The following is a 17,594-nucleotide window of genomic DNA, read 5'->3' on the forward strand; positions in this document are numbered from 1 at the left end:
AGCACTTTAGCAAGGTCCTGGGTGTCCTCAGGCTCACTCTGTCTGTGAAAACAATTTAAAAAAACCTGAAAATATATGAGATCTGTGCCCTAGCCCAGGGCGCTGGTGCCTCCTGGGCAGAGTGGTATGTGCCAGGCTCTGCTAGGGCAGAGCAGGAGGACACCAGGAATTCACGACCAGGAGACCTGGTGGGTGGTGCTGGGAAACTCTGCAAAGTGACCAAAACTGCCCAGTCTCACCCATCCTGGCTACAGGGAATATATATTGTCCTGAAAAACATACCTTTTTCTTTCATGCCTGTAATTTTGTTTATTTTTGGCAAGTTGTACAGTGGATTTACAACATGCAACAGTTCAAGAACAAAGTAGTTTAGACTAGCAGGAGGAAGCAGTTGGTGTTTGTACTCCCCCTTGTACATACACACACACACGTACATGTGGCTAAGATAGGAGAAAAAGCTCATTTTTTCACATCCAAGGAAAGATGCTAGGTGGCCAAGAGAGTTGTTTTACAAATTACTGGGCTGGACAAGCTTGAGAGTTCAGGAAATGGACACAAAATCATGCTGGCAAAGCCAGCAGCTGCTTTTGGAGACCTGACTAAACCACTTAACACACAGCAATGTGACTCGCAACTGCGCTCTTTTTGATTTGTAGGGATATTGTGAGGGGGTGATGATTTATCTGAGGACCACTGAGACAGATGCAAGACATTAATTTTACAGGGATGACTGGTGTTGGCAAGAATTAAGATTATTTAGGCTTTTTTTTAACCACAAAACACTTCAAGGAATTCTTAAAACATCTGATGAGGAAATAAAAGACTTAATCTCTCCTGAGACATTATCCTAACCACTCCTTAGTCTGGATCTTTCCTGAGATGTCTCCTCTTGCAGTTTTATTTACCAGGATTTCACAGTCTCAGATGTGCAATTTATTCATTTGAAGTTCATTACAACCTGGGAGGCTGCACAAAACTATTTAAAAATTTATTTACATAAAACTGGGGCCAAGTAGCTGCAAATCAAAAGGCTGAGGATCAGGCAGAAAGCAAAGTCATCACAGATGCTCAGGTCCTAAACCAAAGAGCCTGGCAGGCGAGGTAGGGGCAGCACACGGCGAAGGCAGCCCAGTGAAACCCTGTCCATCACCACCTCTCTGCCTCCTTGCACCTGCTGACATGTAAGCCCTCCCTCATTCACTTCAGTTAAAATGAATGGGGTGAGCTTTAAATATCTGAATTCTTATCATTTGGACTGCAGTTGCCTGAGGGGCAGTCACATGAAGAGCAGCTACAAAGTCAGCTTGGAGAAACCCAGTCAGCCCTGGTGGTCTCCTTCAACAACAGTCTTGACAGTGACCGCCCATTCACTGTCCAGTCACATTGGACTCTCACCTTTGGGAAAATCTCTCAGAATAAGTATTTTTCTAATCCTCCACTTTCACTGAGATGTGTTTTTTCCCCCGTGTTCCTGAAGGATTTTTCTAGAACCCTGATTTCCCACATCAGCAAACCAAGCCTGGAGCTTCCTTGGACAGATAATTGCTTTAAGCTCCCCTACAGCCTCTTTTTTAAACACACACATTGACAGATCAGACTTTCAAGAGCCCTGGCTCACATAGCAGAGCTTTACCCATCGGGCCACTTAACATATCATTGGTACTCCTCAGTAATCCCACAGCAATGCCTTAAAAACTCTTCTCATGTTAGGAGGCTAATTTCCACCACAGGTTGCAAATAACGAGCACACAGACATGCAAAATCCCACTGAAAAAATATATGTGCTTTAAGCCAGACATGTATTTAATCTTGAAAATCATGCTAAGAAGTATCAGGCCACAACCATTACATTTGGGATTTGTTATTTTAAAACTCAACCCTACATCAGATTGCATAAATATTTACTTCAGATGATTTGGGTACTAAACAGAAAAGTGTGCAGTTTTTTTCTCTTTTGCCTCCAAGGTCCAGATTGCTATCTGGCATAGAAAAAGAAGGGATCAAATTAAAATGTTTATTTTCTATAATTGGGGCGAGCAAGCAGAGGGACCATCACTTTTCAGGAAGAGAGTTTATGTCAGCCTGAGAGCTGACGGGAATTAGATGGAATTACTTAAATCTTTTCATTTTATTCTCTGATAAAACACAGACTGCTGTGGAAATCTTCCATTGGAAGATTTGCAGTCTTCCATTAATCTGCCAACATTCTCGAATCCTCTCCCCCAAAAGGAGGGCAGAAATATTCTTATTTTCTTTGCTAAAAAGGAATTAATAAAAACATCTTTTGGCAGAAAAAAAACCAAAAAGGAACAAATCATTACTATTTTTAGTTTTCAAAGGCTGAAAATGTCTTTTAAGCCTCTAATATTTTTGACTGCATGTTATAGGCAGAAGTAGTTTATGTTTGAGAAGAGGAAAAGGAGCATTTTTCCTTTTTGCTGTGCGATAAGAGAGGATCATCGTGATTCTTCAGTTCTCTGTTGCCTAACAGGAATCCCAAAGTCATTAGCTTCCCCATTCAGAGAGTACATCACGTAAGATACCTACTACAACCCTCAGTTTTTTCCAGGGAAAAGCAAAAGTGATTTCTTTTAGTGTTACTTACAGTTGGATAAACAGCTTAGATTAAGCTAGTGCCTTTGCCAGGCAGTCGCCAACCTTCCTCACAAGCCAGGAGTCAGAAGGGGACCAACAGCCACCCTGCAGCTGGTTCTTGCTGGCACGGATGGATTTCTCACCAAACTCCTCTCTCTCCAAAAAGGGCTAATAGGTCACTATTTGTCTGTAATTTCATCTCTGAATTCAGACATAAAGTATAAACACAGCGAGTCCTTAGAGAGCATAATTTTTCATCCGAGGGAAAAAATTTAAGGCATTCCTGCAGCAACGGATCTGATCAGCAACCCGAAGGAGGGCTGCACCGTGCCCTGCAGGCAGGGCAAAGCTGCTTTCCAGCTGGCTCCTGCCCTTTCGGCATTGTTCAAGCAGGAGAAGGTAACCAAGCACAGCGTTCCCCAAGCCTTTCTGACTATTATGTTGGTTAAATAAAAAAGGAAGAAATACTGGACACGGACATTTTCTATCTTTCCTACCTTGCTAAAAAGTGCATTTTATAATGTTACAGCGTTGGAAGATTCTCTTTACTTGCCTTCTACAATAACTATTTAAGACTTGTCTCTCTGATTTCTTCCTCTGAAAACTGAAAATTTAAAAGAATGAAGGAAGCAAGACTCACTTGGACAGGGAAACACTTTTTAAAATTGAGGGAGGAGAAAGCTGCTTTAATACTCAGCCCCCCAATTACAGGGATGAGGAATTCACATGTCTGAGAAGGAAAACAAGCAAGGCAGGCAAAACTGACCTTAGGATTCCTAATGTTTCTCAAGTGAAATAAGGCAGAGAAGTGTCTTTCCTGGGTAAAAATCTTTGTACGCCATAAAGTAACACAACTCTCCCCAACCCCTAAGGACCAGAACCAAAAATCCATGCTTCATACTTGGATAGGTCACTCCTGAGATAACAGCCTAAGGAAAACCTCTCCTTTAACGTGTAAAGACTCTTTTGTCTCTATATACAGAGAAAAAATGCCCCATACACCCAGCCAGCTTCCTTCCTTTCCCTTTCTAAACTGAGTGTCCTAACTGGCATTAGCACTACTGGCCCCTGTGACTGGGAGTAAGGAAGAGAAGGAACAGTTTTCTCTCTGAAATCCCAGTGTTACCATTACTGGAAAATGTTCAGCTGGTACTGGTTATAAGACCTTCAGGCTGTATACATGGCATGGTACATCTAGGACATCACAGAAATACATGAGTAAATATAAGAATTGGCTGAAATTTCAGTACCCCCTCCCACTGCCCACTCCAGTAAGATAGCCAAATCAGGCTGTCAGGTGTGCATCTATTTCAAACATACTCATCTAATTTCCAGGCCAGCTTTGCACAACACCTTGTAAAGAAATAACAACTGCTTTAAAAGCAGCACTAAGAACAAAAAGAAAGAAAAATGTCCACCGAGCTTTTCAGCTTCAGCTAGATTATTGCTTAGAGAGTGCACAAACTCTGTTTCACACTTCATAAAGCAAGATGCTTCTTGGGAGATAGATACCTGTAAGGCTATGTGAGTGGAAGCTGATTTGTTGTTATACTTTCATCTTATAAAATCATGAAAATGGAAGGTATAATATCAGCTTGAGCAACCCAGACGCTCCCGACTGAAATAGCAGCTTAATGTTATCATAAAATAAACAGAGATACCCATTGAGTGAACCATCACTCACTAGTCCTCAGAGGGATCTTTTCACCTTCCTCTTCAGACATGGCAGCACCTTCCCTCCTCACACCCTACAGCCAGCACTGGCTTTCCTCCAAGAGATCCCAGGGTCCAGCCTGCTCTCACAGTGGCCGATGGCAGGCCCTGAGTTCACAGAGGCAGCCTTCAGTTGTATTTGCACAGGGAAATGAAATGGAGCTCCCTCAAGAACCAAGTCTTCATCTGGTTGCAATTCAAGCAAGGACGATGACACTAGGCAGCAGAGACCTCCACCTTTCCCGTTTTGGCAGGCTCATGGCTGGGGCAGCGCTGTTTCAGGTTCTAACCATGGGGCTTTCCATAAGTGACGCCTAAATTAATGAAGAACCCTCATGTTAAATAAGTGTATGTACATTGCAATGCATCATCTCTTTTCTGGGCAGACAGTTTGAGTCCCAGATTTTTAGAAATACCTAGAAGAACCTTAACCCAACCCTACTGGTCTTGCTTGCTGGAGGGAACACTTGGGGTTTTTAAAATTCTCTAACAAAAATGAAGCCTTAAGGCAAGAAAACCTTTAATTTCTCACAGTGCAAAATACAATTGAAGGGGACTTTGCACCATGAGGTCCTTTGTCACACTTTGGATGGATGTGAACAAATAGCTCAACACAGCTGGTTTCTCCCCCTCTGCTCCCAGCTCAGGAAAAGTCTCTCTGCTCTGCTGCCTGTCCCCTCAGATATTAATAACCTTATCCAAGAAAATGAAATAAAGTACTGCCTTCTGTTGTTTTTTTTTTTTTTTTCTTCCCCCACCCTGAATTCACATACTGAGTATCTGCATCCGGCTTTTGGTGTCTGTCACTGGCCTGAGGAATATTCCTTGTATTACTTTGAGGCCTGGGTTTTCCCAAACAGAGATGAAACACTGTTACTCTACAAAGTCCAGCAGAGTTTTGGTGTTTACTTTCAGGAGGCAAATGCTCAGGCTGGATGTGCAAGGCTGCGCACCAGCTGGCAGAGGCAGCCTGCTCCGGGTTGCATGGCGCACACACCCGAAACTCGTCTTAGCAGCCGAAATGAAGGCAGTGCGCTTGTGATTTACCCTTTAAAACAGAGCAGGGACACATTGTCATCCAGTAAAAACAAAAGTATCGCATACCTTGCGGACACTGGGACTGTTTGCTTCTGTATCCTCCTGGTACATTCGTATAGTTTCCAGTCTGCCAGTGCTTTTTCTCTTCTGTACTAGTGCTAGCTGAAATTCAGCATTTTAGTTCTCAGATTCCTTCCTGGGCTCTGTTTTTTCACCCTAATCTTGCTTGAAGTTTTCAAGTTGATTGCTCAGGCCTGCTTCAACTGGAATAAAAGCATCCCAAAGTCATCAGGTAATACAGTATCTCCACAAAGACATGAACAGTCTTAAATTATTTGAAACCTGTCCTAAGATGTCTGAGATGCTTGTAACTTCAACCTGAATTTTGACCCATGAGTAATGTGGAGTTATGCATATTTGACCTGCTCTCAGATTTTCTGTTTGATTTTGTCATGGAGTGGCTCCAAAAATTGAATTTAATCACAAGATCCACTAATCTGTTAAAGGTATGTTAAAGCCCATTAAGCTGGCTTTAAGAAAGTCACAGAGGAAAGCTAGAAAATCAGCTAAGCGGCTCAACAACTTTCAAGTATTAAAGCTAATTTAATAGTAAATTCAGACTAGCTGAGTTCACAGCTTTGAAAGTTGTATGCAATAAAACTGGGTCTGAGTTTTCCGCAGGTGCTGTCAGTAGGGCAGGACAGGTGTACAGGTGGGTCCTGGCCATGTATTCGTTGCTTTAGAAATTGGAAAACCACTGTTTAGATGGCAGATTTATTAGTGGAGGGTAAATCAGCCCCCTTCTGCATTTATACACACTTGGCTTTGCAGCTAACTCACCTGAACAGATTTAATAGCACTACGCAGGTGGCTAAATGTTTGCAAGTCTGGGCACTAAGGTCCTGCCCCCACCAACATCTTCCAGTATTTTTAAGCCATGACTAAACCTGAACAAAAAAAGAGAAGAAAATATTTTAAACTGTTTTAAAGATTCCCCTGCCCCCTACTCAAAAAATAAAAGCACAAACTCAAAGACCAGAATAGACCTTTTTTTCCCTAGAAATGACATTTTTCATTTAATAATTTTGGACACTTTTAAAATTGATATAATTTGCTTCTCATGATCCATTCTTTTACAAAACACACTGGCAACATAAAGTAAAGGAAGGTAAGGAAAAAATGCAACAACTTTGTATGTTTGACAAAAAGCTCTTCTGAACACAGCCATTTCTTTCATTTAGAAATGTATCTGTAATTGTTTAGGAAGCACTACTCCTGACATTTCACAATGAATACAAATAAAAAGTAAAACCTACAAACATTTACAAAAACATGCTTACAATAAAGCTATAGAGGCTTTTAAAATGTCAAGTATTTTTGGTAAACTCCTTTTAGGTTTGGGGTTTTTGTTCACAGATGGAAAAAAAAAATCATAAGCTTAAATGTGCATCAGCACTGTAAATATTTGATTACTCCTTACGGTGTATTCATTAGAAATCTGTTTAGCTTTTCTTTAGACATTTCAAACAATAGTTTCCACTGCTTCCTTGTCAGACCAAAATATTCCACAGTCTACTACAACAGCCAGAAAGACTTCCTGATCTTCAGCCAAAATTCCCTTTACTTTACATCATCTCACTACTCCTGATTATACATGTCTTTGTATATAAAGTCCTCCCACAGTAAGAATTAGACTCTTTCAAAATACTCGCCACCAGAAATGTTACACTTCGCTCACCTCCAGCCCGTGCTAAACATAGCTGCTACCGCCTTCCTCATGACCGTACCTCCACATCTTCTATTCTTGCATTTTTAAATGCCTTCCAGCTCTCAACAACTTTCCACTAACACAGGGCTAAGTGGGCTAGAGGTAGCTGAGATACTGGAGCCATGGGTGAGTGGTGTAGTAAGTCCAGGCCACTAGAACCTCTATTGCTGTTTATGAAAAAGCTCTGCAGATGCCCCTAAAGAAGGGAAGCAGACACTGTAGGTTTTGCATGTTAAAGGTCGCATCCTCTCCAAATGCAGAATGAATCAGTAGTATTTTCTTGCCTCTAAAAAAATTGGAAAGTAAGAATCAAGTGGGGTTTTTTTCTCCTTTGACTCCCAAATGACTAATTTGAACCTCAGATAACTTGTTCTTTTAAAAATGCCATTCCTCACTCACTCACTCACACAAAATCAGAAGCAGGGAAAAATGGGGTGGAGAAAAAAAAAAAAGCTACATTCTCATCCTCTCATCTTACATTAACTTTGTAGATGTATAATCCAAACTCATGTGGCATAAATAAACAATAAAGTATAATAATATGTGGTATTATTATATAAGCACAATAAGTAATAAATCTGGCCACAACATTTGAAAATAAAGTAGCAAAGTTTTGCAACTTGTCTAAAGCATGCTTGAAAATTTTGGAATTGTCAAAAGTTCCCCCTTCAGAGAAAGAAACAGTTACACCTGTAATCTGTGAGCTGTGTTTCGCACGCAGCAAACAAATGGATTTTCTGGTAATTAACTAACGCATCTAGAAAACTAATCACATCCTAACGCAACTCATTTTTGTGTGGAGCTTCCCTCTTTTATACAGCAAAGGAACACACTTGCTGGACTTGAAAAAAATAATTGTAGTGGTGTCTCTGTTTTAAAGCACTTGAAATACCTCCATTGGTAACTCTCGGTGCTCCTGCTTCTCTGCTGGGCCACCAGCTGTGAAAAATCTCCATTTACTAAAAATATCTTCTGACCCTGCTGTGTGCTGTAGAGGAACAGATAACTTTCATAATAAATTAAGCAGCTTTCAGTGTGCTCATTTGCTGTGAGTGTTGGTTTGGGGTTTTGTTTTGTTTTGTTTTTTGCTTCCAAGGATGGAAAGTAGATTATTTTGACTTTTCAGGAGAAAGTGGCAAAGGCAGTTTGCTCTTTTCAGCATGAGTTGAGTGCAAGCTTTCCCAGTTTCTGAACAGAGAGCCTCTCCCTCTAAAGTGAAAGCTGATGATACGTCTGCTCTCAAGCGTATGTTTTCAAAGGCAAGATTACTAAATAGGAGGTTGTTTCTATTGCAAAGTTACTTAGTAGCACTCAGTCATTAAATACAATTCCCTTTCTTTCCTAGTGCAGATGTCCTGTGTTGCATGCTTTTTATCACTAACACTCAGAAACTGATGGATATACAAGAATGGTAAATGACATGCAAGGTCTACTTTAAGGCCAAAATGAGAAAGGGTTTTGCTTTGGGTGAGTAGATGGGTGGTTGTTTTAGTTTCCTTCAACCAGTACATTTAAATCTCAGCTGAGCTCATAGATCCCTTTTTAGGTGCTATATGTGTGGAGTTTAAAAATCTTACTTTTGGTTTAAAGCAGCCTTAGCTGTTCACCTTTCCTGCACCATCCTTGTTGTACAAACTTATGAGTATTTCTTTTGTTGCCTGTTACACCAACAAACGGAACCTTCCTGTTACAGGATTCATATCTAGAACTGAAGGAAAAAAAAAAATCACATGAAAATCTAACAAAGTAATTTCAAGTTTTCTTTTGGCTTCTGTACAAGAAACTGAGAATTTGATGACTATTTTCTCAAAACAACAGTGTAGACTGGTTTCCATAGCAAATTTTCCTTCTAAAATAACTTGCGTCAATTGCCTACGCAATGAGGGTAAGAGTTAATGGGAAAAATTACAACAGTTTGCAGTTCTTATGATTTGGTCTTCAGTGAAGGTCTCCATAAACAACAAAGGCTGAGCAGGGCAGTCTTGAAAAAAATTGCTGCTCAGGACAGCACCTATCTTCTGTTACTGTACATTACTTCAGATTTGCACTCTGAGAAACACTTTATAAAAATGGCCTGAGTTTGGAGTCACAAGAAAAATAAATTAAAGTTCTTAATATGTCTGAAAACATCAAGCCATCTTTCTGGAGATACACAAGGAGGAACTGCAGGTTTAACTGTCATTGTCGGCATCTGAATATTGAGGCTGACAAAAGCAGAACAAAAACATGTGACTAATGCAATGATTGCAAAGTACAACACATCATGGCTTAATGTAACTTGTCCTTTGCATTGCACATGCATGTATTTAAAAAACAAGCATATGGTACACTTTTGTAAAAAGGAGTCGAGTTACTCATACCTAAAGCAACACGGTGTCTTCCCTCTCAGGGATCCAGCATGCCACAGTACAAGCTGACGTACTTCAATCTGCGAGGACGAGCAGAAATCAGCCGCTACCTGTTTGCCTATTCAGGCAAGAAATATGAAGACCACAGGATAGAAGCAGCAGACTGGCCCAAAATCAAGCCAAGTAAGTAGCATGGGATCTTACGTCCAAATCTCTGCTAGAAATGCTGTCAAAATGCAAGACAATTGAAGAGGTACCTCTATGTTTCATGAGCAGAAATACATTTAATTCCTGGCTTTAATCAAGCCTATGGGAAAGATGTTGTCTAGACAGCCAAAATGTCATTCCTGATCCTCTCACAGAACCCCGGATCCAAGACTTCAGACAATCTAAAATGACTCACCTGATGTTATCCAGCTGGGCCTATACTCCTTATCAATTCAGCTCAGCTTTTCTCTGCCTAAAGCTACCAAATGCATGCTAATCTTCTCAGCTTCTTTGGAGGATTTGGTCTCAAAGACCATACTGCAGTCTTTACCCTGGTTCTGGAAAGACAAATTGGAAATATGTGTCAAGAAGGGATCACAGAATCACAGAATGGTAGGGTTGGAAGGGACCTCTGGAGATCATCTTGTCCAGCCCCCCCTGCTTGAGCAGGCACACCCAGAGTAGGGGGCACAGGAATGCGTCCAGGTGGCTTTTGAATGTCTCCAGGGAAGGAGACTCCACAGCCTCTCTGGGCAGCCTGTGCCACTGCTCTGGCACCCTCACAGGAAAGAAATTTTTCCTCATATTCAGGTGGAACTTCATGTGTTCCCACATGTGCCCATTGCCCCTTGTCCTGTCATTGGGCACCACTGAAAAGAGTCTGGCCCCATCCTCTTCACACCCAGCCTTAAGGTATTTATGAGTACTGACAAGATCCCCCCTCAGCCTTCTCTTCTCCAGGCTGAACAAACCCAAGTCTCTCAGCCTTTCCTCATAAAGGGGATGCTCCAGTCACTTGATCATCTTCATAGCTCTCCACTGGACTTGCTCAAGCAGTTCCACATCCTTCTTAAACTGAGGGACCCAAAACTGGACACAGTACTCCACATGTGGCCTCACTAGGGCAGAGTAGAGGGGGAGGATAACCTCTCTCAACCTGCTGGCCACACTCCTTTTAATGCAGCCCAGGGTACTGTTGGCCTTCTTGGCCACAAGGGCACAGTGCTGGCTCAGGGTCAGCTTCTTGTCCACCAGCACTCCCAGGTCCTTCTCAACAGAGCCGCTTTCCAGTAGTTCAGCCCCCGGCCTGTACTGGTGCCTGGGGTTGTTCCTCCCCAGGTGCAGGACCGTATGCTTTGCAACCAGAAAGGTCTTCAGACAGTGAAAGTGATGAGAGTAAACAAAAGAAATCAGTTGATATAGCAAAGAGAAAACAGAAGGATCAAAAGAGGTGCTAGAAAATAATTGTTCGTAAGAACAAGCCCTACCAGCAAAGTACCAAGAGTAGTCTGCAGGCTACTATACCCCATCCATTTAATGATTTTAGTTAAAGTAACCTCTTTCTAGCTATTAAAGCTATTTGTTATTTTTGTTCATTAAATTAGCCTCAGTTCAAATGAAACAGATCTGGATTTTGGAGACTGGGGATATGACACCCAGAGATATCTGTCTTCATCTCATGGATTTGGCCCACGTTTTGCTACACAGGCTTTGACTTTCCACATCCAGAATGAAGAATAATGTCTTTAGTTTGGGCGAAAGGCACAATTGATGCACAAGGTGATTTCTATTAATCAGGCAATGTTTCTTGATAGGCTTTCACACTATTTAAGAAGCCCAGCCAGTGGGCTCCCAAATTCTTGTAAGGTACAGTTAAATTTGCTCTTTCCCATAATGTTTGCAGTGACTTGAATGGCAAATAATCAAGCACCACTGCTCTCCAGCTGGCAGTTGAAGCCATCTGTGGTGCTCAAATCTAAAAAACACTGGCTAACAATCCACAGTGTGGAGTGTAAATGAAGCAGTGGAATACTTTCAGTTAGGGATGACTGACTTCGGAAACATTTTCTTTGTAAGAGCTTTAAGCCTGTTGACCATGTGGTATAGCTTATTTTTCTCCCACTGCAAGTCTCCGGGAAGCAGGGTAGAAACTAAAGGTGAGATTGAGAACTCAGATGAACTAAGGAAAGCTCTGCACAGGCCTTTTTCATACTTAACTACGCACATATTCACACGTAAACACACACTCTTTTGTCCTGAAACAAAGTTCAGAGAATATTAGCAAAGAATAATTCTGTGTAGAACTTTACATACTGATTTTTAAGTAAGGCAAATTAAAAAGACAAAGCATAAGTAGTGACTTAAAGGCTACAGAAGTGTTCATATCCTAGGACAAGACGTTCTAACAGCAGATCTATCAGACAAGGTAAAGGCATTGCATCTCTCTTTGAATATTGATGGTATCCCCAGCACCTGAGCCAGTGCAAGAAACAACGCAGGAAAATCCTTCCTATGCTTTTCTTCAGTGCTCGCATCATGAACCTCCCAGGGAAACTTTATATGTGCAGTACTTGCTCACTATAGCGTATGCCCAGCTGCAACACCATTACCACCAAAACACTGGGAGCAGAGGCACCCTAGAAATCCTAAGCCATACAGTTTGTAGCTGTATCTGCTGCATTAACAAATATTGGTTAAGTCATTTAACCTTTGGATGTCTTTGTTTCTCTTTCTGTGATGAGAAGTTGGTTAGCAGGTTTGCCAAGGGTTAATTAAGATTTTTTTCATTTTATCTGCATAACGGCCTTTAATAGCAGCCTCTACTATGAGTGAACCCTAGATGAAATTCCAAAGCAGATAAGAAGTTTAGTAAAATGTGGGAGCTGCTGCTCTCAGATTTGTGAAATCATCTGTGCAAAATTTATGCTGGCCTAAGAGTTCTTTGAATTTCAGGCTTCTGTAGACACCCAGCCAGTCAGTGGATGGGAACTGGAATGTATCATGCTAGTTGACCAGGAAAATGTGCACCTACAGAGAAATAGTTGGATGCATGTCTGAAAGTGCTATTACATTTCATCCAAGGCGCTACACTTTTGCTTCTAGAAGGCTCCCTGAATCCTAGCTCAAGCACCAATGTAATGGTGGCATTTGACACCAGTGGTATCTGCATTACAGACAATATGCAAGTTAAGAGGTTTGTCAGCTAAAACAAGAGTAAAGGTATCTTGTTTGTATGCATAACAATGTCATGCTGCTAAGGAAACTGCCTGGAGGTCAACTAACCGATGACTACCTCCTCCTCCCTCTCCTCCTTTGTGAAGTAATCGTTACTCACAGTGTTTCCAGACAAAGTAATCTCCCACAGGCAAATCATTCAGCAAAACTCTGAATAAAAGGTAGCAACAAGGCTCTGCAGTAAACAGCCTTATACTGTACAACAAGACCCATGGCCACTGCCCCAATCTGTCACCTCAACGCTGACTTTGCAGGCCATGCCTCAACACCAGAAATGGTTGTCTCCTAAAACGGTGACCTCCTAGCTGTGGACTAGGTCACGTAGGGTTTGTGTGCCTTAGCACTGCAACAGTATTGCATACAGCCGAGATGCACCATTTACCATAAGGAAAACAAACCACTTGAATTCTCTACTATCGGGAACTTTCAAAATGTGCCTCGGCTCCCTCCGTGAAGGCAGGGACTGAACAGCAAAAAGCACCAGTCCTCAGGAAAGCAGGTAGCAGAATCCTTACCAAAATGCAATTACTGTTACGTTCAATGGCAAATAAGAAACGAAGGGCTCCATCCAACTCATTGTGCATATAAAGGCATAGTTCACTCTGTTGAGAGATCTTCTACACTACTGTCATTCATATTCTGTATTCAGATCTTTTTTATGAAGCTCAGGATTTATCCCTCCCCACCCTCAATTTTGCCTGGACTGGGTCTATTTCGAAAAGAAAAGGAATAAAGTAACAGATTCCAGTCTGTCTCATCCTGGTGAAAACCAAAGGGTGTTAAAGGAAGATAAGGGGAATTACATCTGCATTTGACCTAACAGCAGCTAATGTAACAGCAATTTGGTACACCACTTATTTTGAAACCCTCAAAAGTCATTAAAATTGGTCCAACTAATTGAACTAATTAAATAATTATATATTGTAGTGAAATTAAGAAGTACCAGACAAATTGCTATACATGCTTGCATACACCATGCCTGCATTTACCCACTTGCCTATGAAAGATCTGAAACCAGTTCTGACTGCAGAGTCTGCAAGGACAACATAATGTTCCTCTTTTTAAAAACTTCAAGTATGATAAGTAAGATAAAAAAATACTCAGGGAAGAAGTTTGAACGAGGAGAGCACTTCATGTGTTTTGAGCTACTAAGAGAACAAGACAAAGAATTCAAGATTGTCTAAGAGCACAAGGAGTCAGGTCTCTGCACAGACGATAGGTTTGCTTCATCAGTTTTCACAAAATTAAAGTAAGGTTTTGCAGCAAACACCAGCTTCCCAGCCAAATCATCATACCATATAAACCAGAAAATGCTGCCGTTATTCTGAGGAAAAGACTTATTTCTTGATTCTCCTGTAAAATTGATGGGAAGATAGAAAATGTGTGCATTAAGATTAACGTGCAGAAAGGCCATTTAGAAAACAGACTTGCAGCTGCTGCAAGTTTAATTTTGAGCTGGACTGAAGAGTGCGATGGTTCTCGTTTGTTTTGTCATTTTTCCTGTGGCTGCCCCCAGCAAGCTGTTGTCTTAATGGTTCTTCAGACAAATAAGTAACTCCTCCCTCCTAGAAATACTGTCTTACTTGATTTTGTTTACACCTAAGTGGTGCTTTTTTTTTGTACAAAAAGGAGGCATATTAAAACATAAGAACCTGTGTCATTTGGCTTATACACACTGAAATTAAAACTTCTGTATCTCTGCATTTCCTTTTTTCCCTTATGTCACTAATCAGATCATCTTTGGAAAATATTCCAGTTGCTGATTTCAGGAAAGGATTGTAGCTTATAACAGTTTATAATACAAACATGCTTAAGCAAGCTAGTATGTAAAGTAATAGCACTGAATATCTTTAGCACAGAATTTTTAAAAACAAAGATCAAGTTTCAGCTTTACATGACCCATCACTCTATATAAGTCAGTAATTATTTAAATAAGTAAACAAACCCACATTTTATGCTCCCTTTTGAACAGACTTTGACTTGACCATACTACCATTTAAACCATAGTTAGTTCAAGACCTATACACTCTCACACAGGCTCATTCAAGATCTGTATTGTCACATAATAAGCTCCTCACAGAAAGCATAATTGCACTGACATAAGTCGTGATATAGCAGAAAATCCACTCTAATGGTACACAAAGTTACCATCCCCTTGAGATATTATGCTAACACGCAGTAACAGCTTTTGTTCTGTGGCTCATTCAGGGTATTTGAAGCAACGGCAATTACACAGACTTTATCGTCATAGCAAAGGATGCTTTCATTGCACTGACGGCTGTAAACGTCCCATAAACTATTTAGGAGGGGTGGAATGATGTTTGAAAGGTCCTCAGGAAACTCGACAGACTGATTATTGCATTAAAAAATACTTCCAAGATACTAGGTAAATCTTGAGAGGCATCTGACAGCAGACAAAACGTCCTCGAGGGAGCAGTTGTCCTGTTTCCTGAGTGATACGCTGCTATGTAGCTCTAGCTAAGATGCGTAAATAGCTATCTTTGGGTAAAAAGTAGGGCTTAGCAATCACTTTCAAGGAGAATATGAGTTGTAATAGCTACAGCACTAAAGCTGGGCTGAGGTTAGATCAGAGCACCGTCTTGGTAATCCCTTTCCAGAAGATATGGATTCTGGATGCCTCCAGCTCCAGGCCAATCACTTCCCAGGGGCCTTGCTCCTCTGCCAGCCTTATAAAAAATGTATCTTTCATATACTTCTTATTGGAAGATGCAAAGTATCTCATGTATTTGTTTCTCATGATCCAATTTAAATATGAATGGAATGGAAAAGCAGTTAGGGTTAGTTTTCAAGGCAAAGGAGAACTAATTTTGATAGAGATATTGTAGTAAGAAGCATGGCTGTGACATTTATTTCCCCCCCATCTTTGGCCAATCCAGCTGCCTTACTATGGCAGCAATCTAAGCTGCTTGATTGCAAACCTATTAACTATTCAGGTTTTGAGAAACAATCAAATACTTTAACACAGGCTGCTTAGCATCAAGGCCATGGATGATTGATTTCAATACAGGCAGGAGAAAGCACAGGGAAGAGCAGGTCATCTTGGGAAATAGGGGAACCTGAACTCACACCTGGGAGCGAAGCTGAGGTGAGTCAGGATAAAAGTGGGGAGGGAAGAACAGAGATGAGGTGGAGGAGCATAATGAAGAAGTTGAGTGGAAAAGGAAGAAAGAGCTAAGGGAGGAAGAAAATTTAAAACTGTATCTGCGTAGAGGCTTCTCACTGGCTGGGGGAGAACAGCCGTGAGAAGCATAGCACAGCACTAACTGGTTTGTCCACACTAGCAGCCAAACAGCCTAGCTGCCAGGCTTGGACAAAACCATGCTCAGCTCTCTGTTGTCTTTCCCCTCCCTGTCCTCGACAGGGAAACAGGCCCTCATGAGCACCGTCCACGGGGTCGTGCCTAGGAGGATGAGCAAGGAGCTCATGGTCAAAGGGAAGGCCTGAACACTATTGAGAACCTATAGGCATCCTACAGGGTGGGAACAGTTATCACAGCCCTTAGGGACTTCATGGGATGGAGGCAATTTGTACAGATGTCCTTGCTTTTAACACACATCAGGCATCATCTCCCCTGACTAGTATCCAGCAGAGGCGATATAAATATCACAGTTCTAGTCACAAGAGACAACCACAATTAAAGTACGTGCAAAAAGGATTTAGTCCAACTCCTAAACATTGCACAGATAGTTCAATGAGTCCTTCCTAAAATGAGAAGAGAGGCTGCAGGTCAGTCTGATGACTTAAACTCACCCTCTGCCAAGGTTTTCTTCATGGGGAGTGTAAAGTCCCCATTTCATTCCAGCATCCAATGCTAAAAACAATGAATAACCGAGATAATAGGAAAAGCAAGAATTTGCTGATGAATGTCCAATTTAAAGAAGACTACAGGTTTAGTTATCCAAAGACTCACTTTTTAAAGACGTTTTTCCTCATTTCAGTGAGTTTTCAATCTAACTGTGGAAATCAACAGAAGTGTTCACAGTGCCTTTTACTTCAGATGAGCAAACAAAAACTAAAAGGGAAAGGTCATATATTTTGTGCATGCCTGAGAAATGACACCGTCTGTACAATGACAGCAACAGATTTTTCTAGTTTTCCATCTTAAAAATGTATTTGCTCAAGTAGGAGTCAGAAACTTTGCAAGACAACGTCATTTTGAAAAACACGAAAAGGACATCCAATGTGGATACACAAGGGTATAAACTGACGTAAGTGCGAAGCAGCCCCCTAGCTGATCAAGGTTAAAGAAAAACTAGCAAAGTGAGACACACATCCTTCCAGTCTGCACTACTTGGGCTTAACTGTTCATTTACGATTGCTCTCCAGTGCATGCTGTTTCATGGTTTGCCCCTACAACCCCCATTCTACCCAAATGAGATCCCTTTCACACTCCAGCTTCACATGCCACCTCTTTCACTTGCTCATCTAACGTAAGAGCCTGGCAGGAACCAATCTATGCACTTCGTTCATCTGAAGTTGCACAAACCACGCCTTTCACCAAAACCGTGTAAAATTTAGCAGTTTTAATACAATGCTTATACACATGGCACATTCGGATGTCTCCAGAGGTTCCTTGAACGTTTGTTGTCAGTGATCAGAGCTAGGGCCAAAGCACCCCAGGAGGCTCCAAGCAAGACACAGAAGCCCATATCCATGAGTCTAAGGGTAACACTGCTTAAATGCAGGTATTGACAGGTGGTTTTTTGTTGTAGTTTGGGGCCCCTGAGTAGATGGCCTGGCTGTGGTTTTTGCTGTGCTTCAAAAAATGGGCTACAGGCAAAGTGTCTAGAGGCCACATTGAGGCCATTTGTCAAATCCTGACCTTGCTGCCAGCAATCAAACTGTGGCCAGCCAGTGTGAAGGCTCTTCGCATCCTTCCTTAGGATGAA

General features: G+C 41.4%; 1 protein-coding gene across 1 annotated transcript in view; it reads left to right on the top strand.

The window, feature by feature from the left end:
- HPGDS (hematopoietic prostaglandin D synthase) overlaps nucleotides 1-17,594 on the top strand; it is a 32,296-nt gene that overhangs the window by 2,081 nt on the left and 12,621 nt on the right. The window contains exon 2 of the mRNA XM_075090834.1: nucleotides 9,504-9,645. Coding sequence (XP_074946935.1) covers nucleotides 9,504-9,645 — 142 coding nt within the window. The remainder of the gene's footprint in view (nucleotides 1-9,503; nucleotides 9,646-17,594) is intronic.

This window comes from Phalacrocorax aristotelis, chromosome 4, assembly GCF_949628215.1.
Source record: "Phalacrocorax aristotelis chromosome 4, bGulAri2.1, whole genome shotgun sequence".
In the NCBI taxonomy this organism is placed as follows: domain Eukaryota; kingdom Metazoa; phylum Chordata; class Aves; order Suliformes; family Phalacrocoracidae; genus Phalacrocorax; species Phalacrocorax aristotelis.